Raw genomic sequence first — 18,432 nt, forward strand, 5'->3', positions numbered from 1 at the left:
TTAATGATTAAGCTTGATAACAGCAACGGACATTAAAGTACTATTGTGTCGATAGTAAAGCACCAGTTATGATAAGGCTTGACTGGATGGCGTAATTAGCGAAAATAAACGGTTGCTACTTAACGACATTAGCAAAACCAATAACTTGAACCAACTAATTCGTTGCCTTAAATAAGTCAATTTTCCACCTTTCGCTCTAATTGTTCACTTTAATTCTAGTTGTCTTTTTCTCGTTTGAAGCTAGATTTCTCTCACAAAGAGATAGCGTAGTATCTAAAGCTCAAGAGTCAATTGAAAAACAGAGCAACCACCAGTCTTCGTTTAAACTTGAATGTGATTGATGGATCCGAGTCTATACCACGTGGGACTGAATGGGAACATCTCTTACAAGAGGTACTACAGCCATCCACAGATTCCCAATTTCTACCAACCAATCAAATCCAAGGCAAATGAGAATCAGAGAAATGGAATTAAAAACCGACCCATCAGAACAACAGATACAGCCAAAAGCACTCGGTTTGTATTACATTTTAGAGCCTGCCATAAAATAAACTCAGAATTGAAGAAACAAGGAGGCTCGGTAATGTGCGTTTGCACATGATGTTCCGACCCGCGCTCATCTACATTTTTGGCTTAACTGTCTTTTGACTTACATTTTTGACAAGGAGTTAATAAAAAATAGATGTTTGAGTTTTAAAAAAATTGTTACACAACCAAACTAATATTTGAATTAAATAATGCCATGCCTCATTACAACGAGATCTACATTGAAAAGACAACGAGAAAAAATAGCAAAAACAAAAAAGCAAAAAAAAAATTTCAGCCAAAACTCTTAACTACACAATTTTAATTTTTTTCGAACTACACAGAAGATGGGATTTTTTTAATGAGACTAGGTAACGCGAACTTCAAAAATCAATCAACTTTTTTAAAACGAATAATTTCAAGTCTTAGAAATCATTAGCTTCTAACGAAATAATTCTTGATAAATTTACTAAAAAGTCACAATGAAAGCAATAGGACCTGTCTTTGGTTAGACTAAGCCATAAGAGCGGACTATAGATGCAGAAACACAAAAAAAACGAACAACAAATCAAAAACATAGCGTAAACACAAATTAGTGAAGCCATTAAAATCATTAGCTATTATCTGAATATTAAGTATTTTTATTTCAATTTCTATTTATACTAATTCAGCTAAAGTTACACTGAACGAATGAATAGGTTCAAGTGAGCCACATTTAAAAATCATTGGGATCTCTTGTTACGCGATTGTGCTAAAGCAGGAGAAAAAGAAACACAAAAAAACCACTCACATAACTTTTTATGAAAGAGCATATTGTCCAACAAACAAAACATCAAATACGTCATAATATCAGTAAACCTGTTAAGCTTTAAATTACAGGGAATTGTATGGGACCTCTCAAAGAAGAGACAGAGAACCTGATGGGACCTCTCCATGATGGGACCTTTCAATGATGAGTCTTGAAAATATATATTATAAACTTTAAGACTATTCACTACAAACTGACTGTTTCGTGTAACATTATTCAAACAACCCTCAATTACAAGCTTTTGACACCGGTCAGAATATTACGGCTACCTAAAGAATTAAAAAAAACCAGAACGAGAAAAATGTCGAAGCCATTAAAAAATGAATTTTTCAGTAAAAATTTTTCTTCTTTCAATTAACTTTTAAAAGCATTGAGATTCTTCTTTTTAACAATTTGACTCCAATGAATCAACAAACATGAACAAATACATTAAAACAACGAATTTTTTTGAGAAAACCCGTAGTATCAACGCCATTTAATTAAAATAGCATTCAACGGAAGCTATTAAATACGCTGATGACTCGATGAGACAACGATGATCTCTGTCATTTATAACTCATCAATAAAACATTACAAAAACCTTTGACAATGAAAACAACAACACAGGCTAAATCCAAAAAAAGTAGAAAAGTGCGAAAAGAAAATGTCGAAGCAATTTAAATCATTAGCTTTTCTCTGAAAACTTTATATGTGCTCCATTGAAAGTCTGCTCTTAGTCAATGCTACTATCAATATTAGAATAAGATGTTAAGATTCGCAAAAGAACCAAAATTACAAAATATCCAAAAAAAATTTTTTAAAAATTATGCAAACTCGTGCATTGAAGTCATAACACCAATAGTTAGAACATAAACCGCCAGCTAGATTATTTTTGTTGAAGTTGAAAGGAAGGGTCCGGTCACCATTGAGAATAACCTACAGTTCACGAAATAAGGTTAAGATCGTTTAATGTTATCAAAAATTTCTGGAAAAATCATTTCCAAAGTCTTAGAAGCAATTAAATTCAATAGCATTCAACGGAAGTCAATAAAAACGCTTAGTTATGCCTCGATACTGGACAACAAGGATATTTTGCATTCATAGGCACTAAAAAACATCACAAAAAGTCTTATGACTATTGAAACAACAACAAATACAGGCAAAAACCAAAAATTCAGTGGAAAAGTGCGCGAAGAAAGTGTCGAAGCCCTTTAAACCATAAGCTTTATCCATGACCGATTGAACATCATCTCTATGCCAATGGGAGATATCAATATCAGGATAAATTGGTAAGATTTCAAGAGGGACCTATAATAAGAGAATATCAAAAAAACTTTTAAGAAAATTTTGAAATCTTGTGACATTGAAGTCATATAAGAAATAGTAGGAACATAAAACCGCTAACCAGATTAATTTTGGTTGCAGTAGAAAGGACGGGGATCCTGTCATTACGGAGACTGACCTAAAATTCGTGAAAATAGGTTCATGATCGGTTAATGTTATAAAAATTTCTCGAAAAATCATTTTTAAAGTCTTAACAGCCATTAGCTGTCCACTCAAAGCTCTAGATAGGTCAACTTAATGCTCATTACGAAACCTAATGCATTTTTAGTCAACGATTCTACGCCATAGGACTCCAAAAAATTAGTAAAACCTCAAAATCCATTTAAAATTACGAAAACTCTAGGGTCGAAGCCAAAAAAAAACACGAGCGATCCCCTGAAAACAAATTTTTGTTCATTGGGCTTCATTTAACTGGAAATCAAATTTGCCATTAACGGAACCTCGGTATGAAAAGTGACCAGTCTCTGGTTGACTTAAGAAAACAGAAAATATGAAAGTTTTCTAAAAAAAGAGCTCTCAAATATAATTCCAATTTTTTTTATAGTAAACTTCCCTATGAGACCAGAACTAGTCTTTTTATCGCCTTTCATCTATTAGTTTTGAATTCTACGCTGGACGAGCTTTTTAATGATATAACTCACATTTCTCTACGATTAATATATCGATCGGCCAAAATTGTCTGAACAAAAAGAAAAACCCATTTGAGTATATAGTTCCTCCTCCCTCAAGAGGGGTCGGAACAAAAAATAACAATTACAATCACTCATCATCAGAAAACCTATGAGTGTTATCATTAATAATAAGAAGTGTCAAGAAACAAAAAGAACAACGAAAACAGCCAAAACACAAAACTTCAGTCATATTTTTTGAAACCAAGCATTGAAGTCATGAAAACTAGTAGCTGCTCATTGAGGTCTACACAATTGCACATGCCTGAGTATATTTTCACAGGAAAAGTCGACTGGCAAATTCAAGAAGACCTGAACAGCATTCAGCACTGGGTGAAGCCCAACAAAATGGATCTGGCAATTGAAAAGTGCGCTGCACTGAAAATCCACCACCACTCCGGAGATCTGATGTTAGGCATAAGTAAACTGCACAGCGCTGACTCCATCAAAGATCTTGTTATTTTTGTAACTAAAGACATGACCTGGTCTCTACACAACTCCGAAAGACTCAAGAAAGGCAACAGGGCTCTTTACCTGCTTCGAAGGAACGTTTCACCGAAAGTCAATGTGTCTGTCAAACTCGGACTATATAAATCCATTCTTCTGCCAATACTGCTCTACGGAATGAACTGCGTACGGTTGAGCCGTGGTTCCACCAGAGACTTAGAGCTTTCAAAAACGTGCCTTGAACTGGGTCTGCTATGACTCCAATCGAAGCTACCTCCAACAGCTACGTCTCCTCAACGTACTACCACTTCCGCTCTTCATGCGGTGCAACGACATTCTGCTCATGTCCCAACTACTTGTTGAAGGAGAACATAACATCTACGCCATAGGACTCCAAAAAATAAGTAAAACCTCAAAATCCATTTAAAATTACGAAAACTCTAGGGTCGAAGCCAAAAAAAACACGAGCGATCCCCTGAAAACAAATTTTTGTTCATTGGGCTTCATTTAACTGGAAATCAAGTTTGCCGTTAACGGAACCTCGGTATGAAAAGTGACCAGTCTCTGGTTGACTTAAGAAACCAAAAAATATGAAAGTTTTCTAAAAAAGAGCTCTCAAATATAATTCCAATTTTTTTTATAGTAAACTTCCCTATGAGACCAGAACTAGTCTTTTTATCGCCTTTCATCTATTAGTTTTGAATTCAACGCTGGACGAGCTTTTTAATGATATAACTCACTTTTCTCTACGATTAATATATCGATCGGCCAAAATTGTCTGAACAAAAAAAAACCCATTTGAGTATATAGTTCCTCCTCCCCCCCCCCCCACAAGTGGGTCGGAACAAAAAACAACTTATGCAATTGAGCACAAAAAACATACAGGTACGCTTGGAAATTTTAGGAAACACTTCGCCCACTTCTCTACCTAATCGAACAGCCCTCGAATGACTAACGGGTCTCGATAGCCTTCTTCGAAAGTTCTTATGCTATGCAGTGGCCAAAGAGAAATTAAAAGAAACTTGTTTTGGAAAGGAACGGAGAAAACGGTACAATTTATAAGTCACCAGACAGCCAATTGAGGGCGCAATAATTTGGCCCTTCAAATAAACTTTGAAAAACGTTGTACGGTATCTTAATGAAATAAGTGATCAGCATATAGTTTTTTTCGTCAATGAATCCACTAACATCAGACGAATTGCGATCGAACGACAGCTGGGGCAATTTAATTCAGAGGGGGTTAAGCCTAGTTAAATTTGATGGCTGCAAAAAACCTGAAAAAGGAGGGGTTCGAATCACAGATCTAATGCATGCTAGAATCAGACATTTACCACTCGACTATCAGGTATTTGTACTTTCCTATATTACCAACGCTCTTGGTTTCGCAACAGACATAATTTCAGAAAGATCAGAGGGTGAAGCGTGAAGAACTCACTTGAAATCGAAGTTAGAGCAATAAGCTATCATTTCAATGACATGATTGTTACGTAGTAAATGAACAAATTTTAGCCAACCAGATTCGAGTATTTCTAATTTTTAAAATAAAATTTAAACACGTTCTAATATACGTAGAAAGTTGCGATAAAGTTCATTTAACCTAATTTTAAGTAAATATAACCACAATTTGTATCGATTAAGGTGGTTTTCGGCTTAATATTTTTAGGTTTTCTAGACAATTGTTGACTGATTACGAACTGATATGACGTCAATGACATCAGTAGAAAAAACCTGTTAAATGAGCATCAAAAAATCTTGCCGTTTAAAATTCACTTGTTGCTTTGTACATTACTAATGCTTATACTTTTTGCCGATAATATATTGCCATAATGCTTGCTATAATGGAGCTTACATGAATGAATTCAAATAGCTTTCCGAACTACAGTTGTATTTACTGAGTTTATATTGGTACCACGACATGGGTACGAATTACAAACACACTTTTAGCCTATTTGTTGTGATAAACTTAGTGATAAATAGAATGCGAAATGGACTGATGAATCGTTGCTTTGACTGATTTGTTGAGATGAAGTTGGACTGGAAAGTGGTCGGACCAGTTGCGACTGTAGCTGGAGTCTTCTTTCAGACTGGAGCTGCGCTTTACCACACTTGACATCACCGGAATCAAAATGTACCAGACTTATTTGCCAAACAATTGCACTTGCAAATGGACATCCAAATAACGAAGAGGACAGCTCTGTGGAAATATTTATCATGTACGTAACAGTCGAGGGAACATCGCATAAGTTTGCAACTCAATTGAAAGAATATTTAGAGAATGTCACTAGAGGAATAACTCTAACCCTGATAAACTTGGAATGCTTTGATCCAGAAGTGCATATTTTGAACAGACTTGCGTCTTCTAAAACTCTGTGGGTGTTTGTGTTGCCCTCCTACGACACAGAAGCACCGGCACCTAACACTGCAAAGTTGACATCTTCAACGTCGACGAGATCAAAAAATCCAACAAGAACAATGTCACTGAGATAGTGTTTGTCACTTGTGCCACCAAAAGAGGTCAAAACTCCAACTAAAACTTTACCAAAATTTTTCGCAAACTATATTGCAGTAAATGTTTATTTTTTTTGAATTTAGACGGCAAGAAACCCAACCCGCGAAATTTTTTGGATAATGGGTTAGTAGAATTAAAAGAATATTTGTAGAAAACATTGGTAAGATGGTCCACAAAAAACAATTTTTCAGACGAAAAAACATCAATTTTGAAAATTTTTAGCCGATTTTCCAAAAATTCGAGAAAACTGATATAGTCGGTTAGTATATCAAAAAAACCTTTGGTATAGAGAACTAATGGTAAATTGTTCAATTTTGAAAATTTTCGGTCAATTTCAAGGCAACTCAAAAAAAAAATTAGAAAATTATCACCGAAAAACGATAAACTGTATTTTCGAGCATAAAACTGTCCAGTTAGTGGATTACCGTTCCGTATTCCAGAAATTGCAATAAAATTGACCAAAAATAGAGAAAAATTGGACAAAAGCATTAAATTTTTGACAAAGTTACCAAAAAATCAATTTCTCCAAAAAGAATGTTCGTTAATTGAGTGAAACTCAATACATAGAAAAAATTAGAAAAAGTTAAAATTTTCACAACCTCCGGCCTACAAAAAAAATTATCGAATTCCATAATCTTTTTCGTCGCTCGCTTATGTACCCTTTCACCCACGTCCTTTTTTGTCCTTTTACTCTTCAATTCTCTTTTCGCTCTTCAATTCTCTTTTCAATAACGTCGCTCTCCCAAAACTTCGCTTTTCGTTTTCTTCCACTATTTTTCCGGATTTCGATGTATGCCATATGTGATGAAGTATGTTGTTGTTTTTGCTGTAGTATGCTGAGTAAGCTAGTATGCTGGTTTGTTGTTTAGGTCTTACAGCTTTCTAGGGTGTGAGTTAAGTTTACTCTCGAGTTACCGCTGGATTGTGCTTTGACTTTTTAACTTAACTATTTTACTGGCCCTTCTGTTGTAGTGTATTGATTTTGCTGCTGTATGTTTGTGTGTACTTGTATGATTGCTAGTTGGTTTGGTCTTGTTGCCTTCTAGGGTGTGACTTAAGTTCATTCTCGAGTAACGGCTGGATTGTTTCTTGACTTTTCCAACTGTCAAAGTCAACAAATACACTATTGTATTTTATTCAATTTTGCTGTTGTTTGTTTAATACCGTCATTATGCGGATTGTTTGTTGTGGTTTGGGTTTTTCTACGATGTGACTTAAGTTTACTCTGGAGTTACGGCTAGTAAATTTCTAGACCTTTTCATCCTTTTAGTGTATTACTGCATTGCCGTAAATTAATTTGTCGTTATGTTGAGCCCCATAATGAACTATGCTAGATTGTCCTGCAGTAGCTTCTCTCTTTCTTCCTAGGGTGTGACTTAAGTTTATTCTGGAGTTACGGCTGTTAAGGTTGTTTGGTTGAGTTCTTGCTGTGGTCTGCTAACATAGTTCTTTCCGACTTTGTCCTGCAGTAGCTTCTCTCTTGCTTCCTAGGGTGTGACTTAAGTTTGTTCTGGAGTTACGGCTGTTAAGGTTGTTTGGTTGAGTTTTTGCTGTGGTCTGCTAACATAGTTCTTTCCGACATTATTTCCCGCCCGTTCTTTCCCCACCGTCCCGTTTCGTTGCGTTGCGCGTTTTTCGCTCGACTTCCCGCACGTCCCGTTTCCGTTCCGTCGCGGACTACTCGCTCGACTTCTCGTCTGTCCAGTTTCCGTTTCGTCGCACGTTGCTCGCTCAACTTCCCGTCCGTCACGTTTCCGTTTTGTCGCGAGCTGCTCGCTCGACTTTCCGTCCGTCCCGTTTCCGTTCCGTCGCGCGCTTCTCGCTCAAATTCTCGTCTGTCCCTACACCGTTGCGTCGCGCGTTGCTCACTCGACTTCCCGTCCGTCACGTTTCCGTTTCGTCGCGCGTTGCTCGCCCGACTTCCCGTTTCTCCTTCGTTTCCCTCCACGTTTCGCTCCACTTCTGTTTTTGTCGGGCACTGTGTACTCGACGACCTTTTCTGCTCTTTGGCCAGTTTGTTTTACGGACTGTCTACATTGTGCTGTGTTTCGGTGCCTTTTGCGTTGGGTTTGTTTTGCGTGGATTTGGTTTGTTTGGAGTGTGCATATAATAGATAACCGTGTGCAGTGGTAGTTTTGCTGGTTTTTGGAAATAATAACATCGTGATGTCTAATAGTCTTGATCAAAAAGCCAAAGATGTACGCTGCCAGGTCAAAGCGTGAAGCTGAATGGCATGTTATGCATGAAGATATCCTTCATTGTATAAATAGTCAAAGTAGGCTAATGAAAGTTGAACGCCTAGTAACAAAGTGCAACGAAGCATTTATGACTGTGGTAGACAAAAATGAAGACCTGATTACCTTTGCGGGAAAAATGGAGGATCCAAGTGCACTTGTTCCTTCATTAGAGTCTTATTTGCAAGCAATGACAACTAAGAACGACAAGACCCTCACTTCAGCACGAAACTACACCAATTCTGCTGATGATAAAGTGAGTGAGTTTCAGGAACCGAGGGCTTCCATTCGTTCTAGAGTTCCTTCACTGATGGCCTCGTCAAAAACATCTAGTCAGCGTAAACATGATTACGTAATCGCTAAAATGAAGCGCGAAGAAATTAAAAAACAAAATGAGGCAGCCATTCGCCTCGCTAAACAGAAAAAGCAAATGGAATTAGATGAACGGAGGAAAACAACAGGAAACGGTTGGCAGAGTCACATCTACAAGAGTTTGAATTGCTGGACGCTGTTTCCAAAGGTAGCCACTCTGAAACAACTGCAAGTGCCAGGAGCTCTATGAGAAGTGAAAAGGCTGCCCAGGACTGGATCAACACCCCACTTGCTTTAAGTTTTAACAATGAGGAGAAAACTAATGAACCAGAGGTTACGATTGACCCTCCAGAATGCCCTATCCACAACAACAGCAAAACAGTTGAAGATCAGAACACTGATATTTCAAGGCATTCTATTCCAAAAAATTGTCGAGGCAATTACATTTTAAGCAATGAGAACTTACAGCAACTCGATCGTTATTATACCCCACCTGAAATTCTATTGCCTGCTGCTAACACAGAAGCGTTGTACAAGGCGCACCTACCGGCGCAAATGGATCAAACAGGCCAACAAGGCATGGCGCTTCCGAGCATAACTAACCGAGGAACCGCGGATAGTCACCCGCCTTCTGTACACAACAGAGGCTTCTTCACCGCCCATTCAACAGCCCGTTCCACCACAGCCGTTCGCACCGCAAGTAAATCAAAATAATGCATCCGAGTTATTTCCCTACGCACAACTTCACTTTTCACAAGCAAGGGGACCTGAAACATCAAGTCTGCCTAAGAATTCGGCCCAGCGTATATGCTCCAGACAACAAATTAATTTTGTCCCCCCGAGCACCAAACACCACTATTCATCCTTTTCCGACAACAAATCATCCAGCCCCCGCAATAAACGTTCCCTTGTACCCAAGCGCCCAACCAAGTCCAAACACTCAACAGCACAACTCCGAACCCGCTCATCCTAAAGACCTTCCCATTCCGAACTTAGTTTTCGCACCTAACTTCACTACTCCCATTCCACACGCCCCCTTGATCAATCAACCTCCCGTCACAACAATTTTCACAATAATATTAACCAAGTACACAAAGTCGTACGTTCCGTTGCTCATCCTGTCCCGAATATTCCCAATATCCCTCTTGGCCAACACTTTGTGCCAAATATGAGTCATTGGCGTTTTCCACAGCACAGACCGTCAATAGTCAACCAAGACATTCCTACCATGAAAAGTGTGCCTCCAAATGTACAAGCTCATATTTTACCCTCAAACTCTAATGTTACACAACGAACACATCAGAATTCACCCCTTTTGATTGATATGCAATCACCATCCGGCTTACAACGGGAAAATGGGATCGCAACAACAAGTAATGTCGCACCTGGTCAAACCACTCCAGTTTTTCAGCCAACATATCCTTATGTGGGGCCAATTCCGTTGAGTTGGAGTGGTCCGCAGGTGTCTGCACCAGCCCCTCCGATACCAGACAATGCGTCATTGATTAGGGAATTTGCTGATGCAATAACCAGCAAGAAAAATGACCCCTTGCCCGAATGAAAACTTGCTCAGTATAATGACAATCCATTACAGTGGCATGAGTGGTATGGTCAATTTAAAAGCGCAATTAAATCGCTGTAGCTCACTGACGACGTTAAATTGACGTACCTTAAAACACTCGTCACGGGTGAAGCAAAGATTGTAATCGTCGAGTTTGCTTACTGTGGTTTAATGTACAAAGATGCACTAAGGACTTTAGAACGTAAATTTGGCAAGCCACATGCAGTCTTAAGTGCACACTTAGATAAACTAAGCAATTTTCAGCCTCTTAAAATTTACAATAGTCATAACATCATTATCTATTCTGCAGCCATATCCAGCCTCGTTGGGGTTTTCAAGTCACTATCATATGATGCGGAGCTAAAGAGAGCTTCCCTACTTAACCAAGCGGTACAGAAGTTACCACCAAACATGAAAGAGTCATGGTCGCTCTTTACGGTTAAGAAGCACTGGGTTAAGCCTACCCTCCTTGAATTTAACGATTGGCTCAAAGAAAAGGCTGAGGCCCATGATCTTATGAAACAAAGCGCAACCAAGGCAAGGCCTGAAGATAACAGCACTTCCGTAGCCAAGACCAAAACAGCCTTAAAAGTGTTTGCATCAAATTCACAACAAAGGGAAACAAAGAAGCAAATGCCATCTTCTTCCACAAACACTTACTCTCGCTGTATCGTATGCAAAGGTAACCACCGGCTATGGGAGTGTCGAGTTTTCAAGGAAAAGACTCCAACCCAGAGAGCTAAGTTGGTGGGGGATAATAAACTTTGCTTTTCGTGCTTACGCGAGAAGCACACGTTCCGCCAGTGCCCTCAACCAAGAAAGTGCCGAGCAGAAGCATGCAGTAGTTCGCATAACATACTATTGCATGGAGCAGATAGGGTTTTCCCAGCAAAACAGTCAACAAACCCCCATTACTATACAGTATTCTGGCAACACAGGTCAAAGTAAAGCAACTACCAGTCAACAGCCGTCTAATAAGACCACATCGATGTCATCAGTTACTAACGTTTAGGGGCTCCTTCAGGTGACTGAATTGCAGTTGGTCACTTCGTCTGGTTTAGATCCCAAGTTTTTGGGAGTTTAGATCCCAAGTTTTTAGATCCCGCCTGCAGTAACTCTTGGGTGGCCGGTAGCCTCGCAGACAGACTCGGTTTGCACGGTAAAGCACTAAAGCTAACTGTCAAGGGCATTAATACCGAAGTAGTTGATACTAGGGTTGTTGAAGTTACTGTGAAACCAGGAGAACATCAGAATTTCGAACCATTTACCATCAACCCCTTCGTTAAAGAGAGGCTGAACGTCGGCTCTGATATAATTAACGTACAGGCCTTGCAAGAGACTTACCCACACTTAGCATTCCTTGATCCCGCAACATCTTCCTACAAAGACATTGAGATGATACTCGGACAAGATGTCTATCATGCCATCCGCCGGTTAGAATACTGCTCTGCCGATGAGAAGCGTTCATCCGCTGCCAAACGCTTACCCATAAGTTGGGTGTTAAGCGGTCATTTTCCATCGAGTTCGTGTTTAACCTCAATCTGCTTTAAATTGAATATCGAACATGACGATGAGTTAGCAAGCCACGTAAAGTCATGATACGACCTTGAATCAATTGGTGCAAGCAAGCAGGTCAACCCACGATCTGCAGCAGACGCAAGGGCTTACGAAATCTTTGAAAGTACCACCATACACAATGGCCTGAGATACGATGTCGGAATGCTGTGAGCAGCAGACAACACCAAGCTCCCAAGTAATTACTTCTCCCTTGTGCAACTAAAATCTCTCGAAAAACGATTGGCAAAGGATGAAGACCTCGGGGAGAAGTATACTAGTACCATCAAGGAATATCTAAAAAAGGGGTATGTAATTGAGGTTCCGGACGCTCACAACGTTGAGAACCGGTCCGATAGAGAGTGGTACCTACCCCACCATCCGGTTTTAAACCCGAACAAAACGGGTAAGGTGCGTAGGGTGCTCAATGGAGCAGCAAAATTTCATGGTGCCTCAATGATTAAATCCTTGCTAACTGGCCCTGATCTGCTCCAAAACCTTATTTATGTACTTCCTCGCTTCCGACAACATCGATATGCTGTCTCTGCCGACTCGAGGGAATGTTTCTACAGGTTGGTGTATTAACATCAGATCAACCATCACTTCGCTTTCTGTGGCCGGAGGACCCCACAACTAACGTTGTAGTGTATCAATATAAGCGCCATATATTCGGGGCTAAAGACTCGCCCGCATGAGCCAACTATGCATCACAACGCACTGCGAGAGACAACGCAAAGTTTTACCCTGAAGCTGCAAAAGCCGTCCTTGAGAACTTTTACATGGACGATAACCTTGACTCAATGGAGTCTCCTCAATAGAACGCCATCAATAGATCGAAGGAATTGGTACATCTTCTCCATCTCGGTGGGTTCAAGCTTACAAAGTTTGTAAGCAATATACCAAATCTGGCCGATCGAATTGGTTGTTCTCCTCAATCTACGGAGCCCAAGGTTATTGTTTCATGGCAAGAGGATTCATCGCATGTGCTTGGGCTAAAGTGGGACCACACTAATGACGCTTTCGTTGTGAGTAGGGGTACAAGCTGCGCTATCACCAAGTTCTTCACGCAACGCTTGGTCCTAAGTCTTGTCTCGAAAGTCTTTGATCCCATTGGTCTTGTCGCACCGTTTACCGTCGGTGCGCGACTGCTCTTAAAAGTCATCTGGCGTGTCACAGGACAACAATAGGATGAAGAGCTCCCACAGGGCATGGCTCAAAGATTTTTGGTTTGGAGCGCGGACTTACCAAAACTTGAAAACATCAAAATTCCTCGAAGTTACTTTAGTGGACCCTTTGATAATATAGAGTTGCGTATGTTCGGTGACAGTTCCCAGGATAATTTCAGTGCGGTCGTATTCTTGCGTGCCCGAGTAAAAACTCCTACGGGCGAAGAAAAAACAGCTTACGTTTGTTTTGGGGAAAGCGCGCGTTGCGCCAATGAAAGTAATGACTGTCCCAAAAGTCGAATAACAAGCAGCTCTACTCGCCGCTCGACTGAAAAGGGAAGTTACACAAGCACTAACTGTAACTGTTAACCAAATATTCTTGTGGACAGACAGCACGACCGTTCTTCAATGAAAAGCAACCAATCTTTGTTGCAAACCGCGTTTGCAAATTTTTGGAGTATTCCAGCGTTGACCAATGGAACCACGTCGCAACTAAGGATAATCCAGCTGACGCTGGCACGCGTGGAGTGTCCACTGAAGTTTTGCAACTAAGCAGTTGGGTCAAAGGTCCACATTTCTTATCTAATTCAAGTTTCCCTTTCGTACCGAACAAAGACGTCATTAATAACATCAAACTTGGCGTCAACCAAGCAGTCACTATAGAAGACACTGTTTCTCTGGCTACATCGGCCGAAAAACAGATAACTCCCGTTCCTTCATTATTTCCGTTTGATAAGTGTAGTTCTTATCAAAAGTACTTGCGCATTGCCGCATACGTTCTCCGGCTTTTGCCGAAACATGCCGGCTACCGTAACCTCGATGGTAGCATTACTGACCCTACTGAGCTTGACGAAACCGAGCGTCATCTACAGTACTTGGTGCAAGGAGAGTCTTTTGAAACCGAAAGAAAAGATCGTCTTGACAATAGATCTGTAAAACGGAGTAACCGAATTGCTCCACATTCACCGTTTATTATTCCAAATGGGCTAATCCGTTCCTCGGGCCGCATCAAGCGGTTAATGGAAGTTGGGTTTAACGTAAAGTACCCAATCATCTTAGATGCACGTCATCCGTTTGTAAAACTGTTCCTTGAACGCACTCACGTAAAGCATTATTATCAAGGTGTTGAATACCTAAGATCAATTGTGCAGGAACACTTAACATTACTGAAACTAAGATCATCTTTGCGTTCCATCAAAGCACACTGCCTGAGATGCCGAGAACTCCAAGATGTAACTATGCAACCAATCATGTCTGACAAACCTAAGGAGAGACTTGCTTACCAGTCTCCTCCCTTCACGAACAATGACTTTGACTACTTTGAGCCGTTCTATGTTACTGTACGCCGTACTACTGAGAAAAGGTGGGGTTTCCTCGTCACCTGCCTCACTACTCGCGCTGTCCATGTCGAGAGAGTTACACTCCATGGACACCCGTTCTTATGTTATGGGGTTTGAGCGGTTTGTGTCACGTAGGGGTACACCGGCCATGATTTTGTCGGACAATGGCACTAACTTTATTGGAGCGGAGAAAGAACTCCGATAAAGTATTGAAATGTGGAAAGTTGTCAACATTGCAGCTGAGCTCGCTCACAAAGGTATAAAGTGGAAGTTCAATCCACCCAGCGCACCACATCAAGGTGGTATATGGGAGAGGTTGATACGCAGCTTCAAGCGCGTGTTGTATAGTATTCTTGGCACGCGTCGCCTCACGGATGAGGTGCTGCATACTACCTTTTGTCTCGTGGAGAATGCTCTCAATTCGCGTCCTTTAACACCCGTAAGCGCTGATCTGCGACTTGAACGCTATAACGCTAACCAATTTCTTTTAGGAGAAAACTCTACCGGTATTCCGTCTGTTGTCGGCGAAAATGAGTTTGACCATCGTAAACGTTATGCCCGTGCGCAGTCGTACGCTAATGCGATCTGGTCCCGTTGGATCACAGATTACGTACCAACCGTGAACCGCACCTCTAAGTGGCAGACGCCTGCCGAGCAACACCTTAAGACCGGTGACTTGGTTTGGATAGTTGAGGAAACCAACCCTAGGGGATACTACCCAAACGCTCTGATTGTGGAACTCCGTTATGGCTCCGATAGCGTTGCGCGCTCCGCCGTTTTACGTAAGTCCGCCGGTTCACTCATCCGTCCGCTTGTAAAACTTGTACCAGTTTTCCCAACATCTTCTTCCGGGACGGAGGATGTTACGTAGTAAATGAACGAATTTTAGCCAATCAGATTCGAGTAATTTTAATCTTTAAAATAAGATTTAAATACGTTCTAATATACGTAGAAAGTTGCGAAAAACTTCATTTAACCTAATTTTAAGTAAATGTAACCAGAATTTGTATCGATTAAAGTGGTTTTCGGCTTCATATATTTTAGGTTTTCTAGACAATTTTTGACTGATTACGAACTGATTTGACGTCAATGACATCAGACGAAAAAATCTGTTAAATGAGCATAAAAAACTTGCCGTCTAAGTTGCACTTGTTGCTTTGTACATTACTAATGCTTATACGTGTTTCCGATAATTTTGTTGCTATAATGCTTGCTATAATGGAGTTTACATGAATGAATTCAAATAGCTTTCCACACTACAGTTGTATTTACTGAGTTTATAATGATTTTAAACTTAAGTAGCCTAAGGAAAAAAAACCATTGATTGATTTTAGAGAGAGCATTAGTTCTTAGAACTCAGAGAAAAGAAAAAAGCGTAAACAAATCGTACACTGCTTATTTTTTTAAAATTAAGGTCCCTCCATGATGTACGAGTGGCTTTCCACAAACAAGGATCTGACTTGTATTTTATAGATGAATGCCTCTTTAGATTAGATAAATTAGTTTGGTTCTTATTTTCTTTTCTATCTGTAGGTTATTCCAATCTTTTATTGCCAACCTCTTCTTGACAAACGTGGTTTACATTTTTCGCAAAAAACTAAAACCATAATAATATTCTTGTTCCAACTAAATAGCGGAAGTTCCTCCAATTACATAATGTGCTTTCAATTAACGGTGTACACGCAGATTATAATTATTTCTTCGTCTTCTAAAATGCAATCCTTCTGTCTGAAATATTACTTGCTGGGAAGCCTTTTCAGTCACACTTGAACACAGTTGTACCCGAGATGGGACTGTTCCCCTAATAACAATATTTGATCGTTTTTCCAGCTATATAAGAAGTTTTATTCAATTGCTTGATTTACGACAGTTAAGTATTGTAAATGTCTCATTACTAGAACGTTTAGCTCAAGTTTTAGAAACGTTTGGGAGAAAGATTTTCGTATAGCATAGATTGTACTCATTAAAAGCCATTGTTTTCAGAATGTGTTTCAGTTCCCGTTGGAAGTAAATTCCTATCTAGTTGTTCAACTATTTGATCGCATAGTTTTCAGTTAGTCGACTCTAAATTTAAAAAATCTTTCATCACGTGTTTTTTCGTTTACCTAGATATAAAAACCGTTTTGGATACAATAACAGTAAGTTTATCTTTAAAGAAGTACTCAAAAAAGTTGTTTGTACTTTGTTACAATTTTTCTTTACCTCTAAACAGAGGTATTAAAGTAAAAAATTACCTTATCGTCAGCGTACTGAATCATTTCAGTTTCCTCAATAATATTTGAGGTCCTGTAGTTGATATATAAACTAAACAGAAGCGGCACATGAACTGTTTTTTGTGGTATATCCCTCGCAAGTTTCAGTTCAACCGATACAGGGTCATACAGGACAACAGATTGCCCTCGGTTACTGAAAAAACTACAGATTAGTTTTGAGGATTCTAATCATTAAATAAGCCATTTCTGATCTGTTTTTATTCTGATCCTTTAAAAAAAGTGCATCAACTTTGATACTTTTTCATGAATCAATATTTTATGTGAATCCTCCGTTTTGTAAATATTTTTAAACTTGAGCGCTGATATATCGTAAAAATACAACTAATGTTATTGAATTCCAATCATTACAGGCTATTTCAATCAGCAATATTTTTTTCAAATATTTTGAACAGTGAGCATATTCCATTCAATTACTCCATTTTCGATTCAACTGTCAAAATCAAAACAGCTGCTCAAGATATATCAAATGCTTGATCTGCTTATTTTTGTACATTAAATATAAAAGCTTTTCCTAAGAAAATGTTAATGTTTTTGTGTGACTATAAAAAGCAATCTGCTTTATACCAGATTTCAGCTATTTTTTGTCTCTTTGCGATGGTTGTTTAGGCAACGTGACTTGGAACAATCAGTGTCATCATTACAGCCCGAAGGAAGAGATATCACAACCTTCCAACCTGTTGTTGAAGGACATCCGATTCCAGATGTGAAACAAGGATACCAGTACCTGGGCCCCGGGAAACCAATTCCCTTCGATGCTCCAATTAATCAAAATCAACTTGAACGGTAAGTTCGCATTCGAGCATTCACACAAAACGCTGGTTCGTGATAACAGCGACTTAAATTCTAAGCGATACAGTCAACAGGGTTCACTAACTTCATAAAAATCTAGCTTCACTTTGATTTTAGGGGCAATCAAATCGGCGGGTCTACACGTTCGACAAACTCTCAAGCCGGTCCTGTCCACAGGACGGTCTACAAAACAGTGGTCAACTTCGAAATTCAAAATCCAACAAAGACGGACAAAGCATGGAAGAGATTAAGGGCATACAATAACAGGTTCACTAACAAAGCTACAACTCAGCACATTGAAAGGAATGAAGAAAGATACTTCTTTGGAAGTTGTTCACTACTTGTTGGGAATGGAGAGTGCGACTCAGTACTTGGAGAGGATTCATCGTAGAAGTTCTTGTCGGACATCTTGAACAATTTTAGACATCCATCCAACAATTGTATGAACCAATACGCATAAATTGCTAAAATAGCACGTAACCATCGTAATCAGCAATAGGTTAATGTTCCCAGATCCCCCGGTAATAAAAAACTTTCACGAGCGTGTATGAATAAATTGATGTGGTTGTTTTCACACCATTTATAGTTAGTACAGCCTAATAAGATGTGGACAGCCTGAATGTGTTCATACTATTATAAAGGTGTAAAATATCCATTATAGATGGTTACATTCTACAAAAGCAAAATCATTCTAACATCCGATCTTTCAGACTAATATCAAATGAGGGGCCGACAGGGTTACTTTTAAATCCTTACAAATATAATCAACATAACGGAAACTCTGCTAAATGCACATATTAAAAACTTATTACGAATTTGGAGAATAAATTTAGTGCAGCTCAACAACCCGACTGCGGTTCGAATCTAGTACAGAATAGTAAAAATTGTAGAAATTCTTTGGGCGATACACTCCCCACTTCTTA

At 39.4% G+C, this 18,432-nt stretch overlaps 1 protein-coding gene across 1 annotated transcript; it reads left to right on the top strand.

Moving 5' to 3' along the window:
• The first annotated feature begins 97 nt into the window (after positions 1-97).
• Positions 98-18,049, top strand: LOC142345456 (uncharacterized). The gene is made up of 3 exons (XM_075397515.1): positions 98-516; positions 17,327-17,503; positions 17,627-18,049. Exons 1-3 carry the CDS (start codon positions 341-343, stop codon positions 17,898-17,900), a joined length of 627 nt encoding a protein of 208 aa, XP_075253630.1. The 5' UTR covers positions 98-340; the 3' UTR covers positions 17,901-18,049.
• Positions 18,050-18,432: the final 383 nt, after the last annotated feature.

Source organism: Convolutriloba macropyga, chromosome 9 (assembly GCF_964194025.1).
Source record: "Convolutriloba macropyga chromosome 9, txConMacr16.3, whole genome shotgun sequence".
Lineage (NCBI taxonomy): Eukaryota > Metazoa > Xenacoelomorpha > Acoela > Convolutidae > Convolutriloba > Convolutriloba macropyga.